This window comes from Thunnus maccoyii, chromosome 8, assembly GCF_910596095.1.
Source record: "Thunnus maccoyii chromosome 8, fThuMac1.1, whole genome shotgun sequence".
Classification (NCBI taxonomy): domain Eukaryota; kingdom Metazoa; phylum Chordata; class Actinopteri; order Scombriformes; family Scombridae; genus Thunnus; species Thunnus maccoyii.
Genome location: NC_056540.1, coordinates 20115265 through 20132660, shown reverse-complemented (window position 1 = coordinate 20132660; position 17396 = coordinate 20115265). Strand labels below are relative to the sequence as shown.

The following is a 17396-nucleotide window of genomic DNA, read 5'->3' as shown; positions in this document are numbered from 1 at the left end:
GACATCAGTTAATCAGGCTGTTGTGTCTTGTAAAAAGTATAAAGACTATATGGCTTAAGCATGTGCCAAGACTCTTGAACAGACTTTTATAGATTCAACACTACACCATTACTTGTGTATATTAGCCACTATACAGCTGGAATTGTGCTTTTGTTATGTACCCATATTGCTGTAATTTTCATTATAGAAGTCATTATAGAAGCAAAATTTGATCATGAATTTAAGTAGATAGAGATAGTCTTTGTCACATCTATGAATTTGAGCAGATTTAGTCATTTAAAATATAAAATATAGTTTTCTGAAAAATCAACGCTAAGGCACCAATGTTTAAATTAATGTTTAAATGACTGTTATTAGAAAATATCAAAAACAATTTTTGTCATGCAAACCCAAAACATGCCACTCAATGGGGAAACTGTAGACAACTCCGCAAATGTCCTGTGGGAGCCTATTACTAAAACTGTTCACCCCAAACATAATTAAGAGCAGGCCTCAGGTCCCTTGCTAGAGTCTGTCTATAGGATTAGGTTAAAGAAACCAATTACAGCAGGCTGGGTCAAATTAGGGCACAAATTCATTGGCATACAAGTTTCCAGCAAGAGAACGAATCAGTGATTGTTCAAACGTCCAAATCCAAACATTTTTGTTCATTGCTTTAACCAGTGTTTCTGGTGCTTAACTAGATGATTTATTGACTCCTACTCTCTGATTAAGTATGGAACATAATTCAGAATCCTACTGGTTTTTCGCTCCCCTAGTAATTGTAAATTTGGCCGTTTTCACAGGGCATCAGTTCTAATATGTGTCTGTCATAAATAGGGAGGCACCATTTATTTACAAGTACTTGTGGCCAAACGCTGGTGCTTTATGAGGGTTAGGACTAAGGGTCAATGATAACAAGCAGCGGTTTAAAAGAAGAGGGATTTGTTGGAGGTGAATTCCTCTCTGTCACCCCACATAAATCGTGTTGGCCCGTGAATAAGAACGTAGCCAGGGCCGGGCCTCTGAGCGGCTCCCCAGAAGGCCCAGTAGAGACGGATACTGGCCCGGGTCATAATATAAGGAAAACACAGGGGGAAGACGTGGGCACAGAGGTCACAGTGCGTCTGGTCAGGTCACCTCTCAGGGACTGTGCGCAATCGTTTAAATGACTGTTTTTGAGCTTGGGTTACATCATGGTGAGTAATGGCTGTAACATAATACCAGAAGGCCACTCCATCAGTGTTTTGGTAAATGTCATAGCAGCATGAATTGGGCGATATGATATAACTTTTAACACCTATTCTTTTACTGCGGTGTATATTGTACGATAAGTACAGGGACGTTGAAATTGTTTCATGGCTACAGCTGTGTCTGAGAGTCAGCACAATAGCCTCTACAAGCCCAGGAAGTGTAGCAAGCATACACCCAGACAATACACCCACATCATTCACTCTCTTTGATGTGGCTGAATGCCCCCAAAAAACAGATGTCACAATGAACACTAAACAGAACCCCACGCAGTCTGGCCCTCACCCAAGTTTCACTTATTATTTTGTCTATTTAAGCCATTAAAATGTACCGGTGCAATGACAACATCGAGTGTGGCATTAGAAGTGCTCTCCAGGAAATCACATAGAACCCCTGCTCCGGATCTATAGTGCAGGTTTGAAGGAGACTCAGAGGGATTTAAAACTCCAGATGTATCCTTTCATTAATGTGACGCACTGGAGAGTATAAAACAGAGCAGGCTTGGTCCAGACCTCTCACCCCCCTGTTAACAGCGACTCACTGCTCTGATTGTGATCAGAACCCCAAAGTTAAATCGCACTGCAAATCACAGGGAGAAATCTGAATTGTGATGTTAAAAATGTGTTGTTCATCTGAACATGTTTTGTTCTTCTTTGAATAATCCGTAATAATTGTCCTACTGATCACATTTAGACTGTGAGTACCCTGGTGATAGGAGAAGCTTACACGTCGGGAAAGTACTTGTGTGTGGCCCAGAATGAGGATGGCGAGAGCAAAATGACGTTCCCTTTCTACGTTAATGGTAAGTGGGTCACTAGATTACAACATAAAAAGACAGCTGAAATATCAACATTTCAAGTTTAACCGCTCTGCTGAGTTTAATTGTGATTGCAAAGCGTACTATACCGTGCAAAGGATTATTTCAAATGATCTACACATACAGTACACACTGTAATGAATTGCAAGAACAGGGAAGGAATGTACAGATTGTATTGTGCAATAAAGAAACCAAAGGGGGGCATTAATTGAAACCATCTTCCACTGTAGCTGAACGGCTTCAGGGCGGAAGAGAGGCAAACATCTCCTGAGCCATATGGAGTGCTATAATGGCACGCGTTTAAAAACAGCTATGAATAACTGCATTCCTGCTCCAGTGCCAGCAGGTCATTCCTCTTTCTCTGCGAGCCTTCTGCTATGAGAATTTACTTTTTTTTGTGCATCTGAGCATTTCCAAATGTTCCCAAAATGAGTATCCATTGAGACAGTTATGTAATAACAGCAGGGATGAGGTGTCACTGCACAAAAGCACGGTTCACTTTGCAACAAAGTGAATCACATTTCCTTAAAAGTTGAGTGATTCACATCTCTTGGAAAGTTAAGGGGTGAGGGATTGTTTTAGGAGATGGAAGTAGGTGAACCCATAATTGAAGGGATGCCAAGTAGCAAAAATTAGTCTCCCAGAGTGGGAAAGTTCCCAAGAGGAATCCTTCTTTCTTCCAGAGGTGGGGAAGACGGAAGATGATGGAATGCTGCTAAAAAAGAGGACAGAACTGTAATAACAGCTGTCTTCTCTTACGGAACACAGAATGCTTTCCAGCGATCTGAATAAACAAGCACAGTCTGGTTCCCCTGGGGCCCAGACTCAGCTTAACTCCAATTGGATGACTGCAGGAGCGCCATCCGCAATGCTGTCCACCGGCAACGTGCTTCCAATTAACAGTGATGAAACAGGAAATAACTGCAAATTTGACATTCCTGGCCTTGCGACGAGCAACTTTGTGTCCAAAACTTTTGTCCAAAACAGGTTCTCTGGCCAGGAGGATACGTGTCTCTGTTCATACACGTAAAAACAGATGACTCCTGTAAAATGCTTTTTTATTCAGATTCAGTAACTTTAGTTGACCCCAGCCGTTCGTTTAATATGTCTGGAGCTCTGGATGTTGTGACATGATCCTGATTTAACACATTTCTCTGCCCTCTCACACTAGATCAACATGAGGAAATTGTCATCAAACCTCGGACAGCCATCGAGGGGGTTAACGTCAACTTGACCTGTCGAGCCTCTCGTTACCTCTACACAGACCTACGGTGGTTGGATTCCAGGAATCAAACAGTCACCTCTGGAGTGTCCAGTCTCCAGTTCAGCAACTACTCCATCTTCCTTACTCTTTATCTGCATAATGTGTCCAAAAACAGCAGTACAGGTTACAGGTGCCAGGCATACAAGGTCAACAATAGGGTTGAACTCAAGACTGCTGCACTTACTGTGGATGGTAAGAAAGAGGATATGAGAAGCTTATGATTGCAAAACCACTTGTACTCAAATGATAGCTGCACATGATACTGTACATTAGCACACACAGGAACACAGAAAACAGTCTTGCACCACTTGATAAGTCACTGTTTAAACAAGATTGATTGAGCAATAGTGCCTCTGATTTTTTTTTTTCTTTTTCGGTGCAGCAAGAAAACACCCATGGTTAAGTCAAAATCTGACAAATCAGGATGTGAACAGTAGCAGCACCCTGATTCTGACTTGCTTAGCTCTGGGAGTCCCTCATCCAGACATCACATGGTACAAAAATGGTGTTCCAGTGGAAGAAGCCCCAGGTAACTCTGACAATAGTATTGCATGTGCTATGATCATGATATAATATACAATTTTTATAATTTTGGCCAGTAGTGCAAGAGCAAAAGGAGGGGGTGGAAGAGAAAGAATACATTGTTAATAGTAGACCTAAGTTATCAGCAGGTGGAGCAGGCCAACATCTCAGAGAAAACTGTTCTTCATTGCAAGGCACAGATGCACAAGTAAACCTCAAAGTGCAGATGATGTCCCATCCTACACTGAATTTACATTTCCAAGACACTGAGGTCCCTGTCTGTGGTCCCTTGTACACTTACAGTAACTTGAAGTATAAATATAGTGTGTTTAAATATAGTCAGTTGATTATACTTTTGTATAGTAAAATAATAAGTTGGTTGGTTTCAGTTAATCATATTTATGTTTACATGCACAGAAATAAACTGAGTTTTGCGTTTAAAACCAGAGAAAATATTATCTCACGTTAATGGTGTTTGAAGTTTGGATTAATGAAAAAATGTCCTGAGGAGATCTATTAAGATTACAGTGTGCCACCTGATCTGCATAAATATAACTTCAGCTGCTCACATTAACCCACTGCAGTGCAAGCACGTTTGTTTTTAGTCACAAAAGCGCTAGCACCTGATGAAAATGACATCGCACCTGCTTTTGCACTACTGCCAACCTGCACCTACACAAGTCTTTTTAAAACTTCATGGTACCCTTTTAACTGTGAGGATGTGTGTTGCAGGAATCACACTGGGAAAGAACGGTAACCTGACCATTGACAGGGTGAAGAAAGATGATGAGGGTCTCTACGAGTGTATAGCCAGAAACGATGAGGGTTTCGCGAAAACAAGTGCTGTCGTCACTGTGCTCGGTAAGTCATTCTTAACTGCACCTTGAGATGTTAACTACCTAACCACCAAGCTTTCTGGTCAGTTTGAACTGCTGTGTGCTTCAGTCAGTCTGGCTATAGATCACATTAGATACACTAATCTTCAGAAAAAGCAGCAGAGCAGCAGCATTTACTGCACGTCCAGTCAAAACATCTCAGAGGCCGTCTTCGCAATGTTTTTTGTCGCTACTACCAATAGCTCTGGTCTGACTTCAGTATGAAAAGTCTCCCCTGACAGAAAATCTTGGGCTGCCAGGAATGTCAAGTGAATTCTTCCTTGGGTTTTATGATCAAGGCTCTGGCTGAGAGTCCTTACCTTGAGGACATGACCTCTGTGAAGTGTTAAGAGGTCCACTAATGACTACAAAGAGATTGACTGCTACGACAGCTAAGGGACTGGAAACACACAGTAGATTATTGGCAAAGACCTGTCTGTTAGTGTGTGTGCTTGTGTGTGTCTGTATGCTCCACATATAAATTAAGTTGACATGTAAATGTTGTTATTGTAATGTAGATGAGATATCATGCAACCATGTTTTGTCTATGTGCAGGCACTTAAATAGTCCAATAGTTCAAGTCTTATTAAGCCACACTTTGATTTCTCTTGATGTTCAACTTCAGAGTCGTTGTTATTCATTCAATCATCATCATCTGCTTTGGCTGTTTAGTCAAAGATCACATGAAAGCCACAAGAAACTGTATGCAGATTTAAGGGATAAGAGCTTACAGAGTATTGACATGGATGGTTTGAAAAACAGTGTTTTGAAGAAAAACACTATAGGAAAAAGTGTGGTATGCATGTCCCAAACAAACCAGAATAAACATCAAAGCGTGTTTCCACTTGCTTTTTGTATACAGTCTGTCAGAGAAAATGTAGGAAGAAACAAATAAACAAAAGAATGACGTGAAATAGAAGTCTCAGTATCTTCAGTCAGAAACCAGGCTCTCTATATTTGCAAATTTTTAACATACTATTTTCTTTTAAGCACAATTGTCTTGTTAATATAATATGACAGTTTATGAGATAACAAAAAGAACACAGTGATTTTAACCAAAGCTGCCTGGTAGTTGAGGACATTTCTTCTCTTTCCAGGGGATGAAGGGAAGCCAAACATTGAGGTAATCATTCTGGTGTGCACGGGAGCTGCAGCCACGTTCCTCTGGCTCATGCTTATCCTCTTCATCCGCAAGCTAAGGAAGGTAAGGCATTATATTACTTTGTTTTCTCTCAAACTGCACAAAATCAGCGTTTGCCAAGATTTGGGAGTTCAAACAGTCAAACAGGTGGCATTACATTTCTGATATTTTTGAAGAACTTCATACAGGAACTTGATACCAACAAATTTCGCTTTGCTGATTTTATGGAAGTGACTGAGTCACTCTTGTGAAATATAGTTTAATGGAAGGATAAATTTAGCCAGTATTAATAATTTCCACATTTCCTGACAGCTGGGAAGGGCTGAGCTCATGTTTATATTTACGGTATGGCTTAAAAGGAGAACATAATGTGCTCATCCAAAAAGAACAGCAGGGAAACACTATGTAAGGATGTTACACAGAGTAAGAATGTTAGTCATGTGGACTGTTGCTGACTCAAAATTAAACATAACCTCAAATCTATAATTTCAAAACTATATCTTAATTATAATCATGAAATGCATATTTGTCCTCTAACCCCTTCAGCAACCAGCACACTATAAGATGGGTCCATCCATCATCATTGACCCTGACGAGTGTCCCCTCGAGGATCAGAATGACCTCCTTCAGTATGACAGCAGCAAATGGGAGTTTCCCCGTGACCGCTTGCGACTAGGTGAGCACTGTGCAATCCTATCAATGTGGGGAAAAATTAGTTTCTTATTAATTTTTTTTTAGCAGATTTTATGGGCATTATACCAGAAACATAGTCACCTGCAACTAGTCAGAGCAATGGTAGCAGCAACCACATATGACAGTTGGCATCTTAATAAATTGAATATTTTGACAAAAGATTAAAAGTTTATCTTAAAGGTAGTTCATTGTAATAACATACGCAACCACATTAAAGTACATGGAATAGGTGTTACCGCTCGTGCAGCTGGTGTGTAGGGTCATTACTTATCATTGACCTGTGCTGTCATCCAGTCTTAAGTGAACCATAAATCCCCTAGAAAAACAGCCTGGTAATCAGAGCCCGAGCATGTTGTTTTAATTACAGGCTCATAGTCTAACTGACAGGGAATTCAGTCTGATTTGCCCAGGGACAGGATGCTCTAATGTCGACCCACTTATCACATACCTTCTTCCTTTGCCAGGCAAAACTCTTGGCCATGGAGCTTTTGGAAAAGTGGTGGAGGCCTCTGCCTTTGGGATCGACAAGCTCTCAACCTGCAAGACAGTTGCTGTCAAAATGCTGAAAGGTACATTGTCATCAATATCATGGATTTTAATACTGTGACTCTGACATTATTGGAAAATAATAGGCTTGATTGAATGATTATTTTTCACATAACTGTAGTTTGCCTACATGGCCTCTCCGGTTAATCATGGAGGTAACACTGAGTCCATCCAGATAAACTGGCTAGCATTAACATCACGGCATTTACTGTTGTATGAATAACAGATGAATAGCAGCTATCTGTCATTTCAGCAGAAGATTTATTTCTTGTGCACATGATAGACTCATGAGCTACAGAACCACATGTGCCTGCAATTAATGTTTGTATGGAGTATCAGTTCAAACCAAAGCATGCAATGTCTGTTCCTCAGAAAGTGCAGTCAGAGGTAAAGGCGAAGACCTCTAACCTCTGTCCTTGATGAAGAGATTGAGAGTATACAGATTTGACAGCTCGGATCAGACTGTCCGAGATCTGCAGGTTATGAAGGGTTCACTAGTGTAAGATACAAGTACAAAATGAGCAAAAAAAAGTATGTTTATATTGTCCACATTTTGGAGTTTCAAACATTTGGAAACTATCCTCTGCCTCCAGCCTTGAGTTTTAGGAGGAATGATTTAGAATCTCATTCCAACATATTTTCAGATTCGCAGAGAGCCATAAATGTTTCCTGTTTTGTAAAATCAAAACAGGAAAACCAATAAGTTACAGACACTTAGCTATTCTATCCACCACAACTTAATGTGTGAATGACATATCTAATTTTTGAAAAAGCCAACTTTCTTCTGTGGTACTAGATAAGTAAACTGCAGACCTACCAGTGATTGGTGATATAGGGATGATGTATCAGTAAGGATGAAAAATAGGGCTGTTGGTTAGATGTATTGGTCACTGTCATAGCATTAATCATATCTCAGTATAAATCACAGACTCTCTGAGAGCAACACACTCTCTGGCTGTTGTTAGTCTTAGGTCAAACTTAATGGAAAGCAGCAGGTCTCCTCAAATTGACCGTGGTTTGGTTAGAGACTCCCTGGCTGCTTTGGCTTCTAACTCATAAATATCTGGTTGGTCAAAGCAACATAAAACAAACTCTACATCTCTACATCTTGATTTTCATTGCCATCATAATTCAAGATGAAGACACTGCATCATAGTTCAAATTTATCAAAATCAGGCATGTAATCTGAGCACCACCAGTTTTGTTGTTTTATGTCCTCCATCAAAAGCAGGTTCATATCACTGGCTCTAAAGCAATGTTATTATTTTTTCATTATATTTAATGAACTCTCAAAATTAAATTCCGAGGTGATCCAGCTTCCGGGATTCACCCTTTTTTTAATGCTTTCTCTGTACACATGAGAAAAGCAAAGGAAGAATTTCTTCTTGAAATACATGACGCAAGATGCATCATCTCAGTGTTCACAGTAGTTTTTATATGTGAAAATTTTGTATTCATATTTTTAATGACCTTTTTATTTTTTATACATATTATAAATTAATATTATAAATATAAAACGTTCAAAGTTCGAAAGAACAAGAACAGCACAATTTAGTAGCTACTCCGGAACTTTGAATCGCATCACATGATCTTCATCAGCGGGAGAAAAAATTGCCCAATTTTCATGGAACTAGCAGTGTGTTTTGTAAGCACTTCTTGGCTTAAAATATGATATTACAATATTAATCATTGATTAGTAAATATATGAAACATATTTAGAGTTTGTAAGTAAAACAAACTTGAGGCTCATCATCTTTTGTTTTTACAGATTTTTTCAAGGGGTGAAGGAGTTTAAAGTAATTTCACATGAATTTTAAGTCCCTAAGCGTATGTTACATGTGTTTCCTCCCGCAAGAAGACGAGAAAGTGCAAATAAGCTGCTAATTATGCATCAAAGTAAAAACAATAGATGGTTAAACTATGTTTATGTAGTGGTTCTCTGCAAACTTTACTGGGAATTTTGTATTATTGAAAAATAATGATCCTTACACAAACACATAGAAACAGCAACACTTTACTACCTTATATTTATTTAAATATGAAGCCAGTGAAATATAATTAGAATAATTAGGAAACCAGGCATCTTTATGATGATTTATGATCACATGGTGTTCACAGTCCAGATGAAGGTGGAAATAATTTCATGAAACCTCAGAAAACTTCATGTTCTATTTTAGGTGAGGAAAATGTTTACTATTAAAATATTGATTCCATGTTGTGTGTTTGATGTGTTAAATAAGGTTTGTGCCCTTCTATGTATGAAAAAAATGCCTTTTAAGATGAGAACAGACCTGTGCAGACTTGCTTCTTTTCATATTATTATCTCTGCATACAATCTTAACTGAATTTTCCTGTGAGATGGGCTTATTTTGTTTAATGAAAAGGTCTTGTCTTCCATCTTTACTCTATAAAAGTGAAAATCTGTTCCCTATTATTTTTTCATGCAGTTTGGATTCCAAGCGTGCATGAACCTTGCTGGCGAGATCTTAAAACAAAATCAAAAGGGCTCAAAAGTAAATCTTTTTTGTCAGGATGTTTAATGATAATTAACCAATGCTGAACAAGCTCTACATGTGTTTACGTTATTACAGGAGGCGCTACATCAAATGAGCGGAAAGCTCTGATGTCAGAGTTAAAGATCCTGATCCACATTGGCCATCATTTGAACGTGGTCAACCTGCTGGGAGCGTGCACAAAGCCTGGAGGTGAGTTTTTTTAGAAGTAATACTTCTGTTTTTTATATTTAAGTATGTTAAATAGAAAGTATAAGAACAGGACATTAAATTAGCAGATTGCTTGTTGAATTGTCAGTTTAACTTTAAAAGTTTAAATTGTCATATGTATCCTGCCGGTTTTTCTTCATTGTGAACTATCACATGCTGTAGGAATTGAATAATCACAAAAATATACCTTCTTAACAGGCCCATTGATGATGATAGTGGAGTTCTGCAAATACGGCAACTTGTCCAACTATTTGAGAAGCAAGAGAGATGATTTCATTGTTTATAGGGTGAGTAACAAGTTTCATGGTTTAGACTTTCCAGCTCACTCAGCAGTGTGAGCAGTCAGCAATGTGAGCAGTGAGTGACTGTTTTAACAACCATGTAGTAAAACCACAAGCATTTATCATGATATCCTGTATGTGTGCTGGTCAGAGCCAGGACGGTAAGGTGGTGTCATCAGGATCAGGCTGCGAGCTGAGCGAGCTGATGAAGCGCCGCCTAGAGAGCGTGGCCAGCACCGGAAGCTCAGCCAGCTCTGGCTTCATCGAAGATAAGAGTTACTGCGACTCAGAGGAAGAGGAAGAAGGTAAAGGCCGAGCACTTCTTGCTTCCCTTCAACCCCCGCACTCCTCCCACCTATGTTTGTCCCTCCTGCTGTCTCCCTCCTCCCCCTCTCACCTCTGTTCCACCCCTCCTGCCTAATGTTTTCTAGCCTGAGTCTGATGGGACGTTTCCTCCTCCTGTTCAGCAGTACAATCACTTCAGCAGGAGCCACTGTCACCCCACTGAGTCTGGGGAGGCGTCTGTTTATTTCCTGTCCTGACCTGAGTGTTACTCTCCTCTCGAGCTCTAGCTCAGTCCCGGCACGTCAGCCATGTTGTTCCTGATGTGTTATTTCTGGTTTGATTAGCTGTTTACTCAGGTGGGCCAGTGGAGGGACTCCTCGTGAGTTCCTCTCTCAGACCCCCGACCAGCACACCGGGCCCATAACCACACGTTTCACCTGACATCTGACAAATAGGAGGAATTGTAATTTGCTTTTATCTCTCTTCTGTAAAGGATGTTTTAAAGACAGAGTGTGTAGGAGGAGACGCATACGTGACAGGATGGATTGTTAGGATGACATGTTGCAGTCCAGGGCTTTACATTAGCAGTTTCCCCATGAGAATCATTACTGTTTCATCTTACCTGATTTATCTGACAGGTGTATAAAGCTGCCTGCATTAAAAAAAATGCTTAGATGAGTAGGTTTATTGTCCTAACTTTAAAGATCATATACGTCCAGTATGAAAAATCTTTCTCACTGGGAAGACTTCACGTATTCTTTTTTGTTTCACAGAATCTGAGGATTTATATAAGCGGGTCCTGACATTAGAAGATTTAATCTGCTACAGTTTCCAAGTTGCAAAAGGCATGGAGTTCTTGGCCTCACGCAAGGTATTCTTTACTTCACACAAATCATTTAAGATAATGTCTGTTAATATAAACCATAGTATATACATTTCTTTAAATTTATTGTGGAATTTTTGTTTTTTTAATTTAAAGATCATGTTATTTTGATTTAAATTTGGACACATTTTACTCAGTATAGTGAAGGATCACTGCACTCATCCTTGTTTGACTGGTGCGTTTAAACCAGCAAAGTCGGTAGAGGTGAACTTGTTCACATTCAAAGTTCAGAATAGTCAAAACATTTTTAAACTTTAAAAGATTTGACTACTCTACACTTTGAATACTACTTTGACACATTTTAATAAACTATTAATGTGTTTGTAAGCCCAGTGTTTAGTGCATCTATTAGTCCAGAACTCATTCATTTTTCAAGTCATTCATAAGTTTGCGCAGAGCGGATGGGACTGATTAGACAATGAAGCCATTGCTGTAAATAACCTGTTAAAGACCATTTCTTAGCCTGGATATGGAAAACATCATCTCCCATTGTAATATCACTGATGACTTGACCATGTGTTCCTCCACAAGCTGATATGCATTATAAGCAGGCAGTGTACTACTGTGAAGTTGATTGCATGCACAAACCTTCAACTTGTACATGTAAACGTTGCATAAAATAAGATTTCTTTTATTCCTTTATTTCATTAGTGCATCCACCGTGATTTGGCTGCACGAAACATCCTACTCTCTGAGAATAATGTTGTGAAGATTTGTGATTTTGGACTTGCCAGGGACATCTACAAAGACCCGGATTATGTGCGCAAAGGAGATGTAAGTTTATTAAAAACTAGAATTGTTGTATATTACAGCCTATTTTTCCAGATGTCTCAGCTCAAAAGCATTTCCGTTAATACAGAACATGCAAAACAGTAAGCTACTTGGCAGAAAAAAGGAGGACTGAATCATTCAGCAGCTCTTGGAAATGTCACAAAATAATTGAGATCTCCCTGCTTAGGAGACTGAACAAAGCTTAGCTGAATCCAAAAAGCAGCACCTGCTCACACAATTTAAACCTACTGACTCTCCACAGATGTGACAGTAGAATCAGTGTTGGTTTTGACAAGTCACATGTCCACACAGGTGAGATAAGGCAGTAAATGATCTCTTATCTCAATACTTGTGTACAGGCTAGACTGCCTCTCAAGTGGATGGCACCTGAGGCCATTTTTGACAAGATCTACACAACTCAGAGTGACGTGTGGTCCTTTGGTGTTCTCATGTGGGAGATCTTCTCTCTGGGTAAGTGTCATGGCTCATTGTAGTTTCATAGTTCACACGCATACTGTTTTACATACATACAAGCAAGCAAAGTAACCTTGCTTATGCAGAAATCACATGTCCAAACTGATCATTTACACATATTCAGACATGTCTTATGCTGACATGAAGAACAATCAACTGGTATAAGGACTTTATTTTAAATTTAAAGCTTTTATCATGAATTTCTTACAATGTTGTCATACCTTACATACAAATACTACATTTAAAACACCCCTGTCTGCAATATGATGATACAGTTATTTCCTAGTGACATGAAAATATTGACATTTAATTCACATTTACTTGTAGATTGTGTTTATTCTTAACATCCCCACATACGCATACAGCTTGGCATCTCAGTTAAACACAGGGTTGTTATTAGAGATGTTCAGTGAGAAAAGAGCTGTAGCTCGGTAGACTCGTTCTGTGCCCCCGGCTGTACAGCCTCGCCAGATGCACAGGGTAATAGTCTTCTTTCACTGTGTAATTGTGCTTTTGGGACAAAGAGTCTGCTTGCATTGTCAGCCTAAGAAAACAATTTTCATGCCACTCGTATAAAAACATTAGTGACTGTGATTTTTAGTACAGGCATGGGACATTAAAACACCTCCTATGTAAGCTATTCGTTTCTCCCCAGCTGGCAACACAAACTCACAGTTACCAAGCAGCCAGATCAGTGTAAATGTGCGCCCCTGCTGTGAAACCACTGCAGTCTTTAAGGCAGCATTGTGTCTGCCTATGTACTGAGGCACAGAGCTCAGCACACGTTTCTATAGCAAGACTCAACATGAAATATTGTATGTTTAAGTGTCACCATGGGAAGCAGGGGAAACATAAGAGTAAACATAAAAATGTGGAGAGCCTCAAATGGATGTATTGCTATACTGTACTTTCGACTGTGCTGCTTTTGAATCACCGCCATACGGAGTCGTCACCCACTGCCGTTGAAAGAAAAGTGTGTCAAATTGCATATTCTTTAAGATGTAAAGCACACTGACGTCATAGTGACACCTTTCCTTTTTTCTCTCCTTTTTTCCCCTCATTCTCTCTCCTCCTTCTTCTTCACTCTTGACATATTCTCACCACATTTTCTGTTAAAGAAACACTTACACATCTGGGTAGTGTTAGCTGGCCCTCAGAAAAATAAATCAGGAAACAAGGATACAAAATGACCAAAAAAAAAAAGGCAAAGAAGTGAGCTTTGCAACCTGATAATGTTTGGAGGTCAAACGTTTGATGGTTACCCAAGTGTATTTTTGAGATGGCTCTGTGAACCAAACGTGTGTCAGTTCCGTCTTGTGGGTTTAAATATCCTATTTTTGTTTATATAGTGTTGATGGCAAAATGTGAATCAGCTCTACATGATGTTTGTCATACTAGATATACACATTATCAAATGTTGGAACTGTTTGGCTTATAATTATATAGGGCAAGAGATGAAAGAATATTCTATCTCATCATTATTATGTACAATATATTAAGGTATAATACAGAATTTCACTTTCAATTGTCTACAAGTTTTGCTTCAGTTGCACAATAAGATGAAGCAGATCATTATTCCTTCCACAAAACATTCATCAAATCTCAGATACACAAACGTAACAAACATTTTAAATACAATGTACAAAAACTGTTTTAACAGACACCACATGTATCTGTAAACTTTTGTGCAAATTCTAGTATTATTTGGAACCTTTATATTAATTTGGAACAAGGACTTCAGCTCCCAGTATTTAATATAACGTTGGCTGTAAGGGGTTAAAAAAGTTTAAATTAAAATTCACTTCGCAGTCGGTGGCAAGGACCATTTAAGGCTCAGTTGGTGTACAACATGTTTATGCACCGACTTTCACATTGTGGTAGTGTCTTCATTGGCTGCAACTGGAACACGGACCATGTTAAGTGTGACTGTAATGTGCCTTTTATTATTCTGTAAATATTTCTTTCTTTCTTCCAGGATTCAAATTTATAGGTTTCCCTATAAATTTGGAAAGCTACAAAGATGGTATTTGATATTATGTCTAGGGATCCAAGCAAGCACACAAAAACATAATTTGATGAGTTACGAAATGTTGTTGATTACACAGAATGGGCAACATTCTCCAAAGTCAATAAAATTAGATATTTGATACAAGATGGTTCAGTGCGTGACTATGTTTTCACAGCGAGCCGAGCATGAGGTAGGCTTTGGCTCAAAGTTCAAATTTTATTGCCAACATTACAGTTCAAAAGTAAATAAAAGTGGTGGTGGTTCCCTTTTGGTTGATGAGTGATACCCTTAACAGATTCATGACTCAGTAGTAGCCTTTTTTATACATGTATACAGAGGTTGTTATGCAATCTGCAAGAGTTTCCAAAGAAAAGAATTCTTCTTCTTCTTCTTCGTGTAGACTATTGAGGATGTGAAGCTGCAGTGATCACACTCACCAGCAAACAAAGTCTAATGTTTCCCATAAACGTGAGCTTCTTCTGTCACAACTGGTTAGCAAGCTGGCTGACAAATAGTCAGAAGTACTTTTTTACTTTTTTGGCTTAGGTCAGTAATCATAATCTGTAGGGAATCACTAATGCAACAGAGACTGGGCAGGTGTGTCTTTGTAACAGCAAATAATGATCCTTTAAAACCTTAATGTACCAATCACTAAGAATGTGTATATTTAGTTGGGACTTGGTTTTGAGCCCAGTTTCCAATTTACAGCAAAATAATTTCATTGTAAAATTATTGTTTCACAATCTTCTTCATCCTTTAACTTTTCTCCATTCTGCAAACATTCTCTGTGCATACTACTACTATTTTGAAAGTGGCAAGAACCATCTTTATAAAACATAGCATCCTAAGGATTTGCTTTGGAGCCTATTAAAATACCTGGACAGTCTGTCGAGGTATTATCATCGTATGGAAAACACTGAGCACAGACTACTAACTTAACTTTACTGTTACATTTGATTTTGAAATGTAAATCTAATTTACTGTAACAACACCTTATTGTGTGATAGCAATCTACATCACGCCTCCATATTTTCCATCATGTCTATATTATAAAGTAAATGGAGTGTGTATTGCCTTATACACAACAAATAACTCTGTAATGAGCATATCCCTCTCTCTCCTCTCCCAGGTGCCTCACCGTACCCCGGCGTCCAAATTGACGAGGAATTTTGCTGCAGGCTGAAAGAGGGGACCAGGATGAGAGCCCCAGAATACTCTTCTTCTGAAATGTAAGAATTCATATGAATAATAACAGCAAATGAAAGAAAAAGGTTCCTTCACACTGTCCATGTCAATTAAGTCAGGGGTAGTGAAGTGAAAAGTCAAGTGGACTGTGTTTGGTAATGTTAACTTTGCATTTACTGATTTTCTGTCCTATCCTGTGTATATTTCTTTAAGACATTTAGGAGTATCAACATGTTATTGTTTGCATTTCGTGAGAAAACAAAAATGTGTGAGAGGCAGTTCAGTCAGTGAAAAAAACTGATACTCGACAACCTCAGCTGTATGTTCTCCTCTTTGTAGTTAACAGGGACCTCATAGAGGCCAAGAAAATAAAGGCAGCAATTGTCTCCCATATCGATATACAACTGAGAGGAGCCATTGTTTCTTTCTACCTCTTTGTGGTTGTACCAAAAGGTCAGGGGTGCCTGATAAGCATCATGGGTAATCCAGCTCTGAATGTTGCAGAAGGAAACATTAGCTACTGATTGGCTCTGCGGCCATGAGCTTGAAGCTCTGAAACTTTTTCTGACTGACAGTGACGCAGATGTAACTGAGCACCGTATTTAAAGGGAATGTCTGGAGTGAGACTGGATATTTTTTGAGTAGGGGCTGGTGGATGTTGCCAGATATGAATATCTGTGGGAGAACAGAGAGTCTTCTTCTTTGGTATCAGTGTTGTCAGTTAGTGATGCAGGATACTGTAACTTTTCTGTCAAATGCCTAAACTTTGAAAAAGTATGCAGTCCTACATGTTCTCAGGATCCAGACCCAGCGATCGCTCTCAACAAGTGTGCATACATTGTCTGGTTTTCATTTAGAATGACTCATATAGTGAAACTCCACAAATCTTATTTATTTTGAAAGCATAATACTACACTTCTGCTTAATAATGATGTGGTATCAAAAGGTCCAGAGTTTTAAAGCATCGTGTGCCAAGTAAAGCTAACTGAATGAATTTATCAGCTTTACAAAGAAGACAGTGATTGGAAATGATACACAAAATGTAATCCAGACTGTAGGTTTCAGTCAGAACATAAGATCTGTAGATGCAGACCTACTGGTGCCAAGAATCTCTAGTACTTTCCGGCTTGATTTAGGCAACCCATTTGATGAAAATTGAACTGCCAGATTATGTATTTTGCATTCTTATGACTGTGAGGCCGGTCTCTGATTTGAAGCCAAGATAAAAAAACCTGCTGTTATCGGTTTAAATATATTCTGCTGATCCCCTCCAGAGGTCTGCAGTTGATCACTTGTGTCTGTAAGCTCAGGTTTTGACACCTTGACCCTGACCCCAAACCCCTAATACACGAATGATGAAAAACACATGAGGCTGCGCAGCGTGTTGAGTATTTAATTTGAGTCATTGCAGCTCTGATTCATCAGGAACTACTGCCTGTTAATAGGATCCCCGGTCCTGATGCATTGCAGAGGAATTTAGCGGATGCCTCTCAGAGAGTGGGAATACAATAAATAGGATGCTCACTTCCTATCCTAACACACTTGCCCAACCGCACAATGTAACTCAGTTCTGCAGAATCTCCCCTCCCTCAGACACACCGCACTCCTTCAAGACCTAAAACATGCGGGGGAAGGCTATTTATTCTCATTACAGACCAGGCAGGAAATGTGGTTTAAATTGTGCAATCATACCATGTA

The 17396-nt window shown here is 39.2% G+C and overlaps 1 protein-coding gene across 8 annotated transcripts in view; it reads left to right on the top strand.

The window, feature by feature from the left end:
• kdrl (kinase insert domain receptor like) overlaps positions 1-17396 on the top strand; it is a 49027-nt gene that overhangs the window by 21011 nt on the left and 10620 nt on the right. For all 8 annotated transcript variants that reach the window (XM_042418498.1, XM_042418506.1, XM_042418501.1 and 5 more), the window contains 14 exons: positions 1924-2032; positions 3219-3503; positions 3694-3840; positions 4566-4694; positions 5806-5912; positions 6396-6525; positions 7007-7111; positions 9680-9793; positions 10010-10098; positions 10244-10397; positions 11151-11248; positions 11912-12034; positions 12391-12502; positions 15643-15742. In XM_042418498.1, the coding sequence (XP_042274432.1) occupies positions 1924-2032; positions 3219-3503; positions 3694-3840; positions 4566-4694; positions 5806-5912; positions 6396-6525; positions 7007-7111; positions 9680-9793; positions 10010-10098; positions 10244-10397; positions 11151-11248; positions 11912-12034; positions 12391-12502; positions 15643-15742 (1802 nt within the window). The remainder of the gene's footprint in view (positions 1-1923; positions 2033-3218; positions 3504-3693; positions 3841-4565; positions 4695-5805; positions 5913-6395; positions 6526-7006; positions 7112-9679; positions 9794-10009; positions 10099-10243; positions 10398-11150; positions 11249-11911; positions 12035-12390; positions 12503-15642; positions 15743-17396) is intronic.